Genomic DNA, 18,287 nt, shown 5'->3' on the forward strand with positions numbered 1-18,287 from the left:
CCGTGTGTTAAGTGGGATTTGATTAATTGCCTGACTGCTTAGAAGAAGGAATGCAGTCTTTGGTTCTTCCTAGGAAAGAAGTCGCTTTAAACGAAACAAGCCCTTCATTTACCAAGATGGTGCCGCTTTACATTAGAATGAGTTGGAAACCTCAATGGGATAGCCTTTATGAAGTACTGCTGTTAAAATCAATTGAAATATATTCAGTGGATTTATTTATTTCCAAATAATCCATTTTCTCATTATTCCTATTGTAGTAAATCGTATAGTTTGCCTCTGGCTACTATTGCAACATCTGTAAAATCATATTGCCTCTAACATTATGCAGAAAACTGATATATTAAAAGCTGCAGCAATTTATTCTCTTACAGCAGTGTGCCCTCGTGTTGAGATTCATTAAAATTTGAGTTTTGAGGCCAGGACTTCAAGGCACCATACTACCATAGCAGTGAACCCCTTTGTGATGTAGCTTTTAATATTCATTTTGTCTGTGTACCAACTTTGATTGATAATACATAATATACGACAGGATAAAACAAACACGATTAATCAAAAACTCACATTTTGCATTATTTTGTGCTGCCTTTCGGGGCCATAAACACTCCAAATGTGAATAAAACAAACGTACATCCGTTTTCTGTCAGTGTTTGGTTTTAACTCATTCACTGCCATTGACGACTAAAGTCGTCATTTTAGATCCAACCATTCACTAGAAATGTGCATTTTTTTACTGTTTGGGCATCGGAACGAGCTCCCGCACTGAGAGAACAAACATCTCAGCTCTGAAGCCGATCTTCATCCACATACGTCACATGATCAGGAAGCAGAACATCCATGTGTTAGGAGATCGTTTTGGGTCGTTCCTGTAGAAAAAGTGAGGCGTGAACTGGAAAAGCGTCTGCCGATCACAATTTGACAATGGATTATGAACGAACGGATGACGATCAAAACACACGGATTCTTCCTCATGTAAGAGGTGAGTCTCCACTTTGTTTTGGTTGTTTTGGCGTCGACATCATCCTAGCGCGCAACGTTTTGTGACTCTTAAAAAACAGTAAAAACTGAGAAACGCTGGCAGCGACAGGCCTTACCGATCAGGAAATGTCTGGCAGTGAATGAGTTAATTTGTCATGGATTTTATCAACATGTTTATTGATGACCCATTTCCTTAAGTGAGGAGAGAAGGAGACAATGAGCAGACAAGTTAAACAGTTATAACTGTGGCATAATGCACGAGGCAAAATGCCCCGAACATCTGGTCACGGAGAGAGAGAGAGAGAGAGAGAGAGAGAGAGAGAGAGAGAGAGAGAGAGAGAGAGAGAGAGAGAGAGAGAGAGAGAGAGAGAGAGAGAGAGAGAGAGAGAGAGAGAGAGAGAGAGAGAGAGAGAGAGAGAGAGAGAGAGAGAGAGAGAGAGAGAGAGAGAGAGAGAGAGAGAGAGAGAGAGAGAGAGAGAGAGAGAGAGAGAGAGAGAGAGAGAGAGAGAGAGAGAGAGAGAGAGAGAGAGAGAGAGAGAGAGAGAGAGAGAGAGAGAGAGAGAGAGAGAGAGAGAGAGAGAAATACATTTACATTCGGTTGATTGAGTCAATGATCAAGAATTAATAAACATAAATTTTTCCATAACATAATCCTAAAATGAGCCATGTCCCTGACTGTGATGTCACAAACTAGGAGAATGGAATAGAACAGGGGCGGGCAACTCCAGTCCTCGAGGGCCGGTATCCTCCATCTTTTTGTTATTTCCCAGTTCCAACACAGTTGATTCAGCAGCTCATCAAGCTGCAGAAGCCAGCTAATCTCCTGCTGATTGAAATCAGGTGTGTTGAAACAGGGGAAACAGTAAAACATGTGGGATAATGGCCCTCGAGGACCAGGATTGCCCGCCCCTGGAATAGAACCACCTCTTACATGCAGAAGATAGCTGCTGCTGGAGGAATGGCGGCTCTATTCTGAGCCCCTCCTAAAAAGCTTCTCAGCATAGAGCAGTCTGAGCTGGGGAGGGTAGGTGTGGCCAGCTCCAGCTTGTTTTCTTAAAGTGACAGAGCCCTAAACGGCTCATTCTGGAAGGTAGCAAAAATTTCTAGAATAAAACTGCTGAATTGGCTTTATATAAGCATGATTTTGTTCAATAAAACTACATAAATTTGTTTTTTTTTTAAAGATTCCTGGATAATTATAACTGAATACAAACCGGCCTATGTGCCATTAAAGTTTTTTGTGAAAGCAGGTGGTTGGGGATTGGGCAAGGCAAGTCAGCCTTTTTTACTTTAGCACATTTCATGCACAGAGGCAATTCAATGCTTGATTAGATTGTCTGCAGGAGGCAAAGATGACATCCTAACATTTACTCAAATGACACGTCCCGTTTCTTCAGCGGCTTCCTTCTCTGTTTGTCTTCAGGATGAAAATCTGCATGATGTGTTACAGTTGGTGGTAGCTCTCATGTCTGAGCATCCAGCTTCCATGATCCCTGCCTTCGACCAGAGAAATGGAATACGGTAAACCCCCGGACCTTAAGAATTTCTGGTGTTGTTGCATCATGACTAAGTGATGTATGTTCTGATTGAGAAGCAAAATAATGCAGCCACACTAACAAAATGGTTTTACATCCTATAATAAGGTCTGTAGTTAAAAAAAGCAGTCAGCTGCGGAGAAGCCTTTTCATCAGCAGGGTGATGGTTATTACTCTGCGTATTGTTACTGATTTCCATGGATTTTAATTTTTCAGGGTCATCTACAAGCTTTTGGCCTCTAAGAGTGAGAATATTCGTGTACAATCCTTGAAAGTGCTCGGATACTTCCTAAAGCACCTGGGACACAAGTAAGCAACTAGTTCCAATTTTAATATGTTGATTTTAATTAGACATTTTATTGGTTTCTTTATTTTGCAGTGAACTCTATAAATGTGTGTGTGCTCCAATATCTTAGAAAGTGATTCTTTATTATGTATTTGATGTTTTTAATCTCTCCATGTCTTTGAAATGCCATATCTTCACAAAGGAAAGGAGGCTTTTATACTACAAAGTGGGCTTCACATTCAGGACGAGTTAGCCTCTCCTGCTTTTCAGACTTCAGGGGAAATTTCTTGAGGAGATGCCAATTTAGCAGATTGAGGTGCTTCAGTTTGTAGAATACTAGAGTCTTGGCATTGTTCCTTACAGCCATTAATTCCCACATGAGGTAAGAGGGAAAAGTCACTGTCCTGCACAGTAAAATAAATGAAATCCCACCCACAAGGATGTCGGCACATCACGTTGAAACTGCACTCAAGAGATGAAAGTGGATGCCCATGGGTGGACAGCTTATGGTTGTAAATGCAGGATTCAGGGTTGAATGGAGAGGAAGAGGGGAGGTGCAGTTCTCACAGCAGTGCAGGACCAGGTTTGTGATGTTGAATGGAGGAGAAGGGCTTTAGCGCACCACCTCAGGCACTAAGTAACGTTTATAAAAATACTGTAGGTGCTAAAGCACATCTGTGTTTACTTGGTGTTTGTTCTCATTTGTAATTCATACCACTTGGATTTTTATTTTAAAAACTGGGTTGAGAAGGCATCCTAAAATTGACTTTTTGTACAGTAATCTGTTTAAATGTTTCCTGGAATTTAAAACCATATTTACCTAGTTGTTTGGAGAACAGTAGCTCAGGAGGTAGAGTGAATTGTCCAGTAATTGGAAGGTTGCAGGTTCGATCATGGCTCATCAGAGAATACTTGGCAAGAAGAAGAATACACTTCACCTGCCTTGCTTGCTGGTGGTAGCTGGTGGCGCCAGGGAATAGCAGGCCTCGCCTCTGTCAATCCATCCCAGGGAAGCTGTGGCTACATTGTAGCTCATCATCACCAGCGTGTGAATGGGTGGATAAATGGTTTGTTCTGAGAAAAGCTGGTTTAACACATCATAAGCTTTGACAACATCTGCATGTCCGTACCCAGTTCCGTGTCCATAAATTACAATTTTTGGTTGCAATAATGCTAACTGCAAAACAACGCTATTCTGAGCTACTGCTAATGCTAGCACGAGCTACTCAAATCAAATCAACTCAAATCAAATCAAACTTTATTTATATAACATTTTTCATGCAAAGCAAGCAACACAAAGTGCTTAACAGATTAAAATGACCCATATAACCCACATTCCCTCCCTTTACCACACTTAAAAAAATTATGACAGTTTCACCCCAAATCACAAACCATTCCCAGACACACACACACACACACACACACACACACACACACACACACACACACACACACACACACACACACACACACACACACACTCGTATGCATAACACATTAAAAGACCACAGTAAACACTAGGCTGAGCTCAGATTGGACAGGTAATGTCGCAGTAGCTACTGCTAATGCTAGCCTAAGACACTGCTAACTCTAGCCCAAGATACTGCAAATGCTAGCTCAAGCTACTGCTAATGCTAGCCTGCGCTATTACTAACGCTAACCCGATATACTGCGAACTTTAGCCTGAGATACTGCTAACTTTAGCCCGAGCTACTGCTAATTCTAGCCCGAGCTACTGCTAACGCTAGCCCAAGATACTGCAAATGCTAGCCCAAGATACTGCTAACTCTAGCCTAAGCTACTGCTAGCTCTATCCCGAGTTACTGCTAATGTTAGCTCGAGTTACTGTCATTGCTAGCCCGAGTTGCCAATTTCTTTGTTGGGAATGGAAAACAACAAAGGATTTTGGAAAATTGATTGTTCCAGGATTTTCTAGGAATATCCAGACTTGGATGAATGCCAGATAGATTCACAGTTTGCAGTCTATTTCCTCTTCCTCGCTTGTCCGCAAATGCCTTTTCTATAACCTCCCCGAGAGTCACCCATTCGTGGACTTCGGCTGGCTCGACATTCACTTCCTTGTTTGTGCGCAACCCCTAAAATAACGCTTTTAACAAGAACATCTTTAAGGTAGATGAGCACATACTGGCTAAAGAAAGTCCAAAATTTGTACAAATTTGGCAATATCATAAATAAAAGTCCAAACCGTAATGGCATATGTTCTTCATTTAGAAACTTCTTTTTTTGCAACAATTTCTTCCCTGTTAATTAAAATGAATTTACCCATTTAAACAAAAAAATTCTTTTTTTCTCATTTCCCCTTTTCTATCTCAATATAGTTTAGATAATTTTGCCCTTTTTTTCTAAGCTTTGAACTTGCAATCTACGCAAAGAACAAACTGTGTTGATGTGTTACAAAAGTCCCAACTTCTTTTGAAGCAGTTGGCAGCTGAATAATAAATGTCTTTGGGTGAGCATTGTGACAGCATTCCTAGCGCTGTGTGCAGATGCAGTTTGTCACTGTTAAACCTGCTCACCTGGGGTGCACCTCAGTATCTGAGACACTCCTGGTGACAGGCTAACTTCTTTATCCTACACAGCTCCTACACAGTGTACCCAATATATGATAGCAGGCAGTTCCTGACACTCGTCTCCAGAGCCCGGCTCCCTGTGGGGAGAATAGGAACGCACGCTGATGGCACACTCTGATTTCAGTGGCTTAGGTAGTTTCAAACAAGCCAGCTTACGTCGTTTGTGTGTGTTCGCGTGCGTGCGTGTGTGTGCGTGCGTGCGTGTGTGTGTATGTGTGTTTATATCTGCAGAAGAAAAGTGGAGATCATGCACACACATAGCCTGTTCACTCTTCTGAGCGAGAGGCTAATGTTGCTCACCAACACGGTTTCCGTTACGCTCTACAACACCCTGTATGAGGTAACAAGCTGTTTTCCTCCCAATTATCCCATCTTTATCATTCCATTGGTCCCAGTATATAAACTTAATGTCTTTTGACTGGTTCTTGCACCAGATTTTGACAGAGCAGGTCTGCACGCAAGTAGTGCACAAACCTCACCCTGACCCCGATTCTACCGTCAAGATTCAGAACCCAAGTAAGGCTGTAAGATGTTTTTGTGTTTTTATTAATCACATTTAAATGAAACTGACTTCATTGTTTCTGTTTGAGTGCAGTGATCCTAAAGGTGGTAGCGACTTTACTGAGGAACTCCCCTCCCAGCACAGAGCTGATGGAGGTTCGGCGGCTCTTTCTTTCAGATATGATCAAACTCTTCAGCAACAGCCGAGAAAACAGACGGTGAGCAGGATTTAACCCCATTTTATGTACCGCCTTGCTATTTTATTCACCCATTTTAATAATTATTGATGTCTCGGGGGAAAATGCACGCTTTAACATGTGGTTTCTCAACTCTTATCATGTTTATTAGGCCAATGGTGAAAAATAAATATTAGATCATGCACATTTTCTTCAGTTTATTAGCATTTGTCCTTTCTTCTTTCTCTTTTTTGCTAATGTTAGCTATTTTATTCCTCTGACACATGTAGACATTATTTATATTTAACTATAACCCTTAAAAGTAAACACGTTGAACAGAAACAGCGACTTTTAGAAGGAAGTTTATTTAAATGTGATTAAACTTGAAGAAAACAGAAATTTTGCCTTTTAATATTTGCTGTCAGCACTCTTGTTTGTTTGTGCAAACAAATAATAATTTACTGCATGCACAATAATTAATGCAATTCCATTTTTAAACCAAATGAATGCATTATTATGCATACATGTGCATTTAAGTTATGGGGATAATGATTTTAGTGCTGGAAATGTCCTCTAAATGTGTGATTTATTATTTCTGGAGGTGAAAAAAGACAAAATGCAGCAGAAAACAAAAGGTCTAAATCAGACTTTCTTTCACGCAGGTTAAATGCATTTATTACAGAGACACAATTTGATGAGTTTATCATGAAAAGTTAAAATTTATATGAAAAAACTGAGGAAAGGTGTAAATAAATAACTTGATCAAATTTGTAGGAAAGCTGCCAGTTCCGGCATGTTCCAGAAAAACAAGAGGTGTTGAGCTCTCAGAAATGTGCTAAAGATGACTAAAATATATATAATACTGCTGCACACAGGCTGAGGCACTGAGATGTGGGAGAAAGAACAAAGACTCAAGATCACGAAACATTTAATGTATTTATTTTTTAGTTTAGAATTCAGTGGTGATCAGTTCACAGACCAGCTGCAGGTCTCTAGACGATGATTTTGTTAGCTGTGGCTCAAGATATCTGCACATATGTGGAGGGTTATTGTTTTCTACAGGAAAAGGCTGGGCCACGTTAATGCAGGTACTTCAATTGATTTGCCAGCTAATTCCTCAGCGCTGAAATCATTTTAACCTTGACCCTCTCCTAACGTGACTTAATTTTTTTGAGAACTTGGATGTATTTTTCAATTGACTAAAACCTCTTCATTTATTTATATTTATTCAGCCTTTTGTTAAGCCACTCTCCTGCCCAAAGCTCCAGGGTCACAAACCCTCTTCAGAATTTTTTTAAATTCTGTCAGCAGTTAATTATTTTCCTGTTATTAACGTTACTTAGTGCATTATTAAGCAATAATAGACAAAGGGTCTCTTCATTAACATTCTCGATATTAACTATTAAGTGCCCTTAAAGAGACTGTATGCAACTTTTTCATATTTTTTAATCTTTTTCTTGAGTTAGTATGAGCTAAAATGACCATTCAGGGTTACTGAAATGTCACTCAGACCCCACTGCTCTCTGTGGCCACAATGTCTGTTGGAAAGGTAGCTGATGTGCCTAGCACTGCGGTCTGCTTCCAGCATGTTTCCTGCATGTTTTAGATCATGAACTCAGCTGATTTTTTTCTTAATTTAGTGATGAATGACTCCTGAAGACACTAGTGAAGGCTGGGGAGACGTTTTAGCTGTAGCTGTTAGGTTAAGGACAGCAAGGTGATGGGTTTTGTGTTTGGTTCTACTGAATATACACTAGGGGGTGCTAAAAGCGAGCAATAACTACCTAGTCTCCCTTTTAGGTTAGGACAAAGGGCCAGGGGGTGTCTGCTTAGTAATGCATTAACAATAATATTAGCTCATTAAGTGCCAGCCATTTTCTAAACAGAAAGCCCCTGACTGCCAGCAATTTCTGAGCATTTTTACAGCTTTTTGAAGAGTCTGTGCTCTATGACTATGCAACACCAAAACTACCAAAAGAAAGAGTAGAGTCTCTTCTTTCATTAGGAAGAATATACATGTATTTAGCCTTTTCAGTTCTTTCACAATCCGTTGTCGAAATGTATGCAGCAGAAGCTTTTCTGCTTAGCGCCTCGCTTCTTTCTCAGCAGCATCCTAAAACGATCTCCTAATTCATGGATTTTCTGCTTCCTGACCATGTTACGTGTGACACACATGGGTGGAGATCAGCTTTAGAGCCGTGATGTTTACTGTCAAGGTGCAGGATCTCATTTCCACACCCGCCCCGTTAAAAAATGCAATTGACAACTTATTTGTCAGTGTCAGTTAATACTATATTTAATAGATTATTAATGCTTAATAATGCACTAAATAATATTAATAAAATGACCCTTATTGCAAAATGTTACAATATATTCTTACTTTGCGTATTTATACCAAAATCAGACAAAATTTGTCATTGGACTGTATATTCAGCCAGTAACAATGACTCATTATGTCAATTGTTCTTCAAACAATTATGCCAACTAGACTGTAGTTCGTTTGATATTCTTTGTATTTTTTGCACAATGCAATTAACAAATCAATGTGCATGCAGTCAGAGTATGGATAGCTATCTGTTCGTTCTTTCAAAATAAAGAAATAGAGCAACACTGAAAAAAAGTTCCATCAAAAACACTTATACATTACATTAAAACCAAAATGTTAAATATTTGACTTAAGCTTCTTCCTGTTTGGTTTGGCTCACTTGAAACATCGTTTTGGTGGCGTGTGTCTGTCAGGTGTCTGCTGCAGTGCTCTGTGTGGCAGGACTGGATGTTTTCTCTTGGCTACATCAATCCTAAAAACTCAGAGGAGCAGAAAATCACTGAGATGGTGTACAACGTGTTTCGTATTCTCCTCTATCACGCCATCAAGTATGAATGGGGAGGATGGCGCGTGTGGGTGGACACCCTCTCAATAGCCCACTCTAAGGTGAGTACGGTAAAAAGAAAAGAAACACTGACCTCTGCTGCTGATGGAGACACTTTGAGCTCCTTTTGTCAGGTGGTTTTTACTCTTAAACAAGTAAAAAAAAAAAACACCCATAATACCACAACCAGATAAAGATCATGTCTTTTTTTCTATTTATAGGTGACATATGAAGCACATAAAGAGTATTTGGCAAAGATGTATGAAGAGTACCAGCGCCAGGAGGAGGAAAATATCAAGAAAGGGAAAAAGGGTTTGGTCAGCACTATTTGTGGTTTATCCTCTCAGCCATCTGGCATCAAAGGAGTGATTGAGATTGGAGAAATGGACGATACCTCCCAGACACCTGAAAGTGAGACGGACTACGAGAGCTCTAACCTGCTGGTTGACAGGAAGGGGTCAGACGAGGGTGCTGTAGACGGGGTCAGGGCTGAAGTTCATGACCTGCTGGTGGACATCAAGGCTGAAAAGGTGGAAGCCACTGAGGTCAAGCTAGATGACATCGAGTTGTCCTCAGAAATGTTGGGAGTGTCGGAGATTGGACCCCTGGTTGAGGTGGATTCTCTGCTGGAGGATGTTTACTGTGCTGCTGTGGAGAAGATCAACAGTAACGTCGGCAGTCTGTTGTTGGACGACCACAACGCCGCCCCTCTCATTACGCTGGATGATGACAAGGACAGCATTCCTCACAGTAACAGCTTCCTGTTTGGCAAGGCTCCGGGTAGCATAGAGGACAAGCTACTGCCTGATCTGAGTCCAGCTGAGCCTCTGGTTCTGCCCTGTCCAGAGTTGCCTGTTCACACCAGCCCCGGTGATGATCTCGGCCTTCTGACTCGCGTGACGAGCAGCTCATTATCCAGCATCCTGGAGAAGCACGAGTTTGACCTTAAGACGGCCCTTGAGAGTATCAACTCTGTGACTGAAACTGAGGACTCATCCAGAGTCCCACAAGCCAACGGGGGCACATCTGCACCTGAAGGCGGCCCACTGGCTGATGAGACCACTGGTACTCCTGGTGCTGTGAGACCGGACGATGGCAGAGACAAGGAGATGAAAAAGATCCAGATGACAGCCACTACGCAGGTTGGTCTTAAGGAGACACCTGACAGAAAGGTCTTGCTTGCTTTGAGATTTAAAAAGGAAACTGCTGATTTGAATGCAGTCAAAAAATAATTCTAGGTTGTAAGGCTAAAGGAAGTCCTGGGAAAGATGGCTGAAAACTATCAGCACGCACACAAGAGAGGGAGTGAGCAGAGGGACTTGGGTTGTGACCCGTCGTAACCAGTTCTACGTTAACAAACCCGTAGAGATCTTTTTCTTTTCACGCTGGATGTAATGGGGACAAGAAGGCCTGGTGCACATCAGGCACCATCCCTCAGATCCAGGAAACTGGGTTACTGCAATCGTTGGCAAAGCAAACAGAAGGGAGACAGAGACAAAGATTTATTCTCCAACAATCACCTGGGACTTGTTTATTGCTCCCTTTCTCTCTGCTCCTTTCGGAGGTCAGGCTCTTTTGCGTAGACAGGGTCACCAATGGAGGGCCGGCGGGAGATCATGTGTATTTATAAACCATACCTGCAGTTGCATAATTGCTCATGTTGAATTCATTGCTGCTGCTTTTTAAAACGGGCTTTTTGCAGCACCTTGCCGAGTCATTCGTCTCATTTTAGAGGTTACAATGAGCATGTACTCCGTTAGAAGTTGACTCACTTTCATTCGTGGTAAATAATTCAGCAGGAACATTAAATTGGACTGATCTGCACAACAGGATTTGTATCTAGACTTTGTGCCTGACCTTACAGTGGAAGCATTTGTTTACGACTTGTCAACTGTGTTTGTTTTTGTGATAAATTGATCTTCCATCAGAGTGTGCATGGACGACTAGTCTCTCAGATGGAAAAGGACGTGCATGTGGATCTTGGCTTTAGGGGGGCGCCCATGACGGAGGAACAGCGACGTCAGTTCAGCCCTGGTCCTCGCACCACCATGTTCCGCATCCCAGAGTTTAAATGGTCGGCCATGCACCAGCGACTGCTCAGTGACCTGCTGTTTGCTCTGGAGAGTGACGTTCATGCCTGGAGAAGGTGTGTGAGATTTGAACACAAGAGAAGGAAGCAATCAATTGTGGAAAACGCTGCACTTCTAGAAACCAATGGAATAAGAATGGTTCGTGTATTTGAAATCTCTTGTTCCCATAATAACCTTTTCATTTTTGTCCCCTTTCACCTGCAGCCACTGCACCAAATCTGTCATGGACTTTGTTAATAGTAATGAGAACATCATTTTTGTGCACAACGCCATCCATCTCATCTCCCAAATGGTCGACAACATCATTATTGCCTGTGGAGGCATTTTGCCCCTTCTCTCTGCGGCCACCTCTCCTTCTGTAAGTTCTGACTTTAGTGAAAGAGAACAGTGCCATCTAGTGGCGGTCTGGAAAAACGACTTCTTTCTGTTTATCTGTTATAAAATGTTTCTCAGAAAGTATCGGTGGGAAATATGACTTGTTTGTTTGTTGTTGACTGCGTTTACCTCAGTTTCCACATTTTTATTCAGTTTCATGAATTCTGCAAATATTAGTTTAGTTCAGTTTCTTGTGCCTCTAATTTACTTTGTCATCCATGTTTTTATACATTTTTTTGAATATTCTTAGTTGAATTTGATTAAAATCATCTTTTTGTTTTTTGCTAGACTATCAAGGTTAGTATTTATGCTGTTTTAATAAATTTCTTAGGTTATTTTTGTTACTCTATTGTTGCATCCATTTCAACCCTTTGTGTTTGTTTAAATAATTTTCTCTCAGACACTCTGGCCCCCACAGCAGCAGTAGTAAAAGACCATTAACCCCTTAAGCCCTAGGCCTATTTTGAAGCCTATTCCTTGACAAATGGTAAAAATAGTTTAGATATCCTTGTAGTGCTGGGTTTGCTGATTAACTTGATGGGAATTATTACTATTTCTTCTGTAGTGTGAGGGTTGTTTTGGGCCTGTTAAGGAACTAACGTCACAGGGTCCCCCACCTGGGGGACCCTAGGGCATAAGAAGCTGTTATCTTCCAAATATGCTTCTGTTTCTTCCTCAATCTTTTCAGAATTGTTTGCAACTTTTGCGTTTATAATAACCTTTTTGTCACAGCTGGAGGTAAATTTTAACTTTTGTTCTGTATGACTTTTGCAAGACTGAGTTGGAGAACATCGAGGCCACTCAGGGCATGTCTTCAGAAACTGCCATTACTTTCCTGTCCCGTCTCATGGTCATGGTAGATGTTCTGGTCTTCTCGAGCTCCCTCAACTTCAGTGAGATTGAGGCAGAGAAGAACATGTCCTCCGGTGGCCTGATGCGCCAGTGCCTCAGACTGGGTACGTCATGTTTATTTATAACAGTTTTCTGGCGCAGAGGTGAAAAATAGACCATTTAGAGAGGAAGTGATGAATTACAGTACCATTTTTGTATATAGAAAATGGAATAAGGTGGAAAAATCCCCCAGTTGCATTCAGCTCACGTAATGTAATAATTCCTCTAAGCCCTGAAAATCCTCTGTTTGATCAGCAGAGTTAATTAATTTAGGAATCCTCTGGTAATTGTGTAATAAATTGTCAAATGCAAAGAGTTTCACAGCAGTTTTCACTTTTGGATTCAGAATGAGCCGAGAGGCTGATTTGCAGCACTATCAGGATCTCTTTGCAAACGGGAGCCTTTATGTACGTCTCAAATGTGTTTTATTGGACTGTGAGGTTTTCTGTTTGTGTGAATGATTTCCATTAGGCATAATCCAACAATTACTCACTTGAATAGAAATAAACAATGGCTAAATGCAGAATGAGATTATTTAGAATAAGCTGTTTTGCAGAATCCCTTGTAAAAGGCATCCCTCTCAGGTTTTGTTTTGCTTGTTGCTGTGGGGTTGGCTGTTCATGAGCCTGTGCCTGCTTGATTGTTGACTCACGCTGTCGTCTCAAGGATGGAGCGTAGACTTTAAACTTCAGTGTCCTCCTTACAAACGTTCAATCATGGCTTCAGTGTGAAATCGTTCTGGCTGCTGATTTTACCCGGGCTCTACGTCCCGACAGCCTGGAACAAACAGTCATTAGGGGTAACTGATTAGGTCTAAGGAGGCCATGCTTGTTATCAACATTTAATCATTTCCATCAGATTGTGAAGTTGTGTGCTTTGTGTGTGCTCGTGTGCAGTGTGTTGTGTGGCGGTGAGGAGCTGCCTGGAGTGCAGGCAGAGACACGATAACAGGACTCAGGAAATCCTGCAGAATACTGTGATTTTTAACAAGGTAAGCTGTGATGTCACACTTAACTCGTCTTATTGATGTTTTAGCTATAGAACCATGTTGCTCCGTGTTACCAGGATTCAAATGGTGTCACAAAATCATTTTCTCACTTTTGCTGTCATCTGCACAATGTGCTATTCTAAATCAGTTCTTTTCTTAATGCAGACATATTGATTTCTTAATCTTCCTCCTTTTTATTCTATCACGTCCCACGAAAGCAGTTTCTATTACCTCAATTTACGCTTCAACTAAACATATCAGCCTGTTGGATTGTGTTAAATTTCTGCTTTAGACCACCATGGAGACTGTTCCTACTAACCTGTCTCCAATCAAGGACCCTGATCGTCTTCTGCAGGATGTGGACATCAACCGGCTCCGTGCTGTGGTGTTTCGGGATGTGGTAAGCCTACTCTCTGTGTTTGTGCGTAAACATACTTGTTGGACTGGAGCATGGACCATCAGCCGAAGTCTGAAAGCTGTGTTTTTAAAGGCAAATCTGACTGCACGGGTAACTAATGTGCAAAAAAGTAATATGTTGATGTTCTGCTTGTATTTTTATGTGAAAAATATGAAATGGTAATTTTCCATTGTCCATTCCTATGTTGGTCAGAAAGCACATTAGGGTCATTCAGTGGAAAAATTAACTTGAGATTAAAGGCAACTTGGCAGTTTTACTTGTTTTTACCACCCCCTAATGTCCGTTATTAGTTCTCTGTGGTCAAAGCAAAAATGAAACTTAACTCCTCGCTGTGCATTTGTCTCTTTAACACCTCAGTGTAACAGCTGAAATGTCTCCTCAACCTTTATTAGTTTCTGCAGTGATTCATCACTAAATCAAACAAGTCATCCCTGTCATGATCAAAAACATGCAGGAAACGTGCTGGAAGCAGTTCCACCATGTCAGCTCCACCCCACTCTGAAGTTGCAGTAGCGGTATTCTGGCTACAGAGAGCGGTGGGGTCTGAGTGACATTTCAATAATCCTTTAAAGGGTAATTTTAGCAATTACTGGCTCAAGAAAGTGAATAAAAATTATGAAAAGTTGCAAAGTATCCATCTAATATTTTGAAAAAGTTAAAAGGTTGGAAAAAATATCTTTCCACAAAAAATATCCAGAGTAGACCGTTTCAAGAACAGGTAAAGGACTCAAACCACATATGTTACCTACTGGATTTGTGTTTTTTTAATTATTATTGGTTTATCTTTACTGGGCAAAGTATAAAAAAAGGGGGATTTTTTTCTTGAATCCTTCACAATAAGAGCAACACGATAATGCTCATTCTTTCTTCTGAAGCATATAAAATCCCCTTCTCTAGTTAAACTGCTCATAATTCTGAAGTAATTCCCTGGTTAGGTTCAGATTCAGATTAGAAATCATTTCATCATAGTTCATTTACACAAGGCATGATGGGTACTGGTTTAGTTTCTGTTTCATTTTTGTAACCTTTCTTCTTGAAATACCATCTTTAAATGTAATCTTGACATTTTGACTTTCTTATGCGCTTTAGTCTCAAATTTCTATGTTTTCATTTTTTTCTGAGGGATTCTAATACAACGACATATGTCACAAAGACAAGTGTTTGTCATGAGATCCTAATACATTTTGCAGAGAAGCCATCTGTTTTTGGCTATTTAACTTTGGACATTAAACACTAAGATACTGAAGATGTCAACATTGTTATTGACAGGTAGTTCTTTGCACTTTGTATTAGTAAAAATTTGGCATGACACTCCAATTTAAGATTTTAATAGTGAGAAATAAAAATGTTTAACATAGAAAGTGGCCAAGCTGTTGTTATAATTCTTCTTCACAGGATGACAGCAAACAAGCCCAATTCCTGGCTTTAGCTGTGGTGTACTTCATCTCTGTCCTGATGGTCTCAAAATACCGCGACATCCTCGAACCTCAGTGTGAGACCGTCAAGATAAGCAGCCAATCAGTCCACAGCATGTGTCAGGAGACCAACTCTCTCTCCAGCAAAGGTGCTGTTCTCTGCCTGTTGTTACATCCATTCATCTAATCTTCTAGGAACAAGGTGCACCCGACGAACACAAATGCAAAGTGTCTACTGTGTCTCTTCTGTGGTTCTATTTCCAGCTTGTAGGAGTTGAGAGCTCATTGAGGCAAAGCAACAGGGATATCCTGCCTGAGCTCCTCTGGTTCATCTATGATTTATTCATGAGCTCTGTTAATTTCACCACACAGAATTAAAGGTGGTAGCAAATAGACTGGCTAAGGAGGTGGCAGCTGTGAACTCGAATAGGCTTCAATCCTCACTCTGAAAGAAAGGGTAGAAAATTCCTCCAGTCATAAATCATACATTAAACCACATGAAAGGAAATCGCTGGCTGCCTACAAAGGGTCCAACGCAATACCTGGTGCAGTGCCAATTGCTTTTGTGAAGCATACAAGTTAGCGTACTTCGTCAACTTTAATTCAGATAAAAGGTGAAGGGAATAAAAGAAAATGGAGGAAGAGGAGCAAGGCCAAAAGGAATATGTATGAGTAATTTAACAAGTGGAGACCACGTTAAGAATAAAAGAAGATGAGCGGCAAGAAGTTGAGAGATGAGAAAGCTGTGGGTTTTTGGGGCACTGGAGCCAAGCTTGCTATTTTCAGCCCCATCTGTCAGTGCCCATTAGGCAAGCAATCCACCAGAGGAGAATGGGATCATAGAGGTTGCTGGGAGGAGAGAGGCACACTGCCGCCTTCATAAATTTCACCAGAAAATAGGGGAATTTTCCAGACGGCATGTGGCAGACGATTGTCTGATGGACCAGGAAGCCAGACGACTTGCAGGCAAAATCAGGCCCTGCTGATCGCGTTAGGGAGCATGTGATGAATATTAACATGGCTGCCCTTGCATGTTGGTAACCACAGGTCAGGAGGAGGAACCAGGATGTGACTGGAAAGGCCCTTCTGCAGCTCTCTGGGAAACCAAACTCAATGTTACATTCTCTGTGTAACAGCTAGTTTTATTATTTATTCAGTTCTGACTGAACAAACGTACTAAATGCTGATTGTTATTTCACTACTCATGGGCCACAATATCTGAATAGCTTATTATGTTTTAATAACAGGGAAGGCAGAACTCAGAGCTTATCTCTGGAGAATCAGGGCTTCTGGATGGAGATCTAAGAAGATGCCTTGGCACATGGCTTTCTTTACACAACTATATTTACTGTTTGGCGTGGAATATAAAGCTAGCTCATGCATGAATTTTATTTAATAATACTGGGAGGGTTTACTTTAGGTTTCACATCTTTACTGTGTCATCTTGTCTTTTTACTGGCGTAGTTAACTGTATGGAAAATATGTGCGCAATCATTTGTAAGGATGTACTTTCTTAATTCTGCAGAAACACCTCTAGCATTTCCAGGCAGCAGGGAGCTATCAGAAGATCTCCATGTAGAAATCTCTCTGCCTCACACAGACTCTGGGATCGGGGATGAGCAGGTAGCCAGCATCCTTAGCGGATCGGACCTGGAACACAAAGCGGGAGGACCTGACGTTGTGGGCGAGCTCATTTCCACACTGTCCTCTGAAGTGAAGTCCTTGGAGGCCCTGTCTGAATCTCCTGATGTGGAGGTGCTGAAACCACCCTCGTCCGTCGTCGGCGTTAGTCAGTCCAACAAGGGCATCAATGTGAAGGAGATTTTGAAAAGCTTGGTAGCAGCGCCACTGCAGGGGATGGAAGCTGGGCTGGAGCCTGTGTCCTCTGACTCCGTCGCCAAGGCCCAGGCGGTGCTGCCGGTGCAGTTTCACTCCTTTGACAGGTGAGGTGTCAGTGGTGTGTGATCTACATCTATCTAAATATAACACTCACATGAGCAGCAATGACACTTTGGTTTATTGTGTCAGTGTTTTTAATGCATGGATGCATTTGTCTAATAATTTCAAGCATCACTGTTTTAAAGCTTTAGGGCCTCGTTTATAAAACGTTGTGTAGAACCCTTCCTTAAACCCTACTTAAGCTCAGCAAAAAAAATTGCTTCCACAAACAAATTTTCTGACCTATAGAACCCTGCTTACGTACGGCTGCAGCAGTTTCTGCTTTAGAGATCACACCTGTCCTAGAAATGAGCTCAAGTGTTTCTGGATCCCATCCTGCCCAAGACACACCCACTTTCTTCCATAAATGGACAATGGAAACTACATTGAAAATACCGCGCATATAAATAAACGTGTTTATAGACCGCATGTCACGGGTAACCCTGACAACCAAGACTGAAATCCACACTCCGGGGCATGACGTAGGCACAGAAAAAAAGTTTCATTCCCTTTGTGCCGTACCGCACTGTTGAAAGGGATGCAGAGTGATCAGTGGGCATAAAATATAAGAAATATATTAAAAAAAATAAGTGACCAGATTAAGCCCAAGATGGCGATAATCATTAACACTATCAATAAAAGTGGCACTAAGGTGCAGAGAGATTGCTAGTATTCCAGATCCAAGGAGAACATTTGATGAAAACATTGAACTCAACAGGGCTTTAGGCACGAAATGTTGATCATATCAAACAAATATCAGCCCACCTGTCGACTAATTCCTGCTGGAACGAACCGGTTTAAGAAGACTCCAACAGGTTTCCCTGTGATTTTTATCTATAGAGGGACTATATTGACTTGGCAAGCCATCCTAAATATGTGAGAATGGCCACGACCCGTAGACAGAGCTCAGTCGTGGGGCGGGACCCACAGTTGTTTTCAGACTGTCTCTGCATGCTATTGGACAACGAACAACATGACAGTCTGCTCTATACTGTTAAAGAAGATGAACATAAAGTTCAAGCCGAAGCCGTTTCAAACAAGCTGTCGCCATCTTTGCTGTTTCGCTCCGTTGCAGCGACATCCCACCCGCCAAACCAACAGAACGCTGTGATTGGCAGGACACAAAACCAATCAGGCCTGCTGAGGCTTCTTGAGAGCTGCAGAGCAAAATCTTTTTGTGATGGTCTATCTAGACTCCTAGACAGACCTTGCATTGCTCAAAAAATGAAAAATGGAAC

The 18,287-nt window shown here is 41.4% G+C and overlaps 1 protein-coding gene across 5 annotated transcripts in view; it reads left to right on the forward strand.

Annotated features, from left to right (window-relative positions):
• The window catches only part of nbeab (neurobeachin b), a 279,564-nt gene that overhangs the window by 111,645 nt on the left and 149,632 nt on the right, over positions 1 to 18,287 (forward strand). For 3 of the 5 annotated variants that reach the window (XM_015951379.3, XM_054742651.2, XM_054742652.2), the window contains 14 exons: positions 2,399 to 2,496; positions 2,727 to 2,819; positions 5,619 to 5,727; positions 5,822 to 5,903; positions 5,983 to 6,106; positions 8,804 to 8,996; positions 9,156 to 10,076; positions 10,863 to 11,080; positions 11,229 to 11,382; positions 12,175 to 12,355; positions 13,187 to 13,281; positions 13,571 to 13,678; positions 15,092 to 15,260; positions 16,637 to 17,054. In XM_015951379.3, the coding sequence (XP_015806865.2) occupies positions 2,399 to 2,496; positions 2,727 to 2,819; positions 5,619 to 5,727; positions 5,822 to 5,903; positions 5,983 to 6,106; positions 8,804 to 8,996; positions 9,156 to 10,076; positions 10,863 to 11,080; positions 11,229 to 11,382; positions 12,175 to 12,355; positions 13,187 to 13,281; positions 13,571 to 13,678; positions 15,092 to 15,260; positions 16,637 to 17,054 (2,963 nt within the window). The remainder of the gene's footprint in view (positions 1 to 2,398; positions 2,497 to 2,726; positions 2,820 to 5,618; positions 5,728 to 5,821; positions 5,904 to 5,982; positions 6,107 to 8,803; positions 8,997 to 9,155; positions 10,077 to 10,862; positions 11,081 to 11,228; positions 11,383 to 12,174; positions 12,356 to 13,186; positions 13,282 to 13,570; positions 13,679 to 15,091; positions 15,261 to 16,636; positions 17,055 to 18,287) is intronic. The other 2 variants (XM_015951381.3, XM_015951380.3) reach the window with 2 other exon arrangements.

This window comes from Nothobranchius furzeri, chromosome 13 (genome assembly GCF_043380555.1).
Source record: "Nothobranchius furzeri strain GRZ-AD chromosome 13, NfurGRZ-RIMD1, whole genome shotgun sequence".
Lineage (NCBI taxonomy): Eukaryota > Metazoa > Chordata > Actinopteri > Cyprinodontiformes > Nothobranchiidae > Nothobranchius > Nothobranchius furzeri.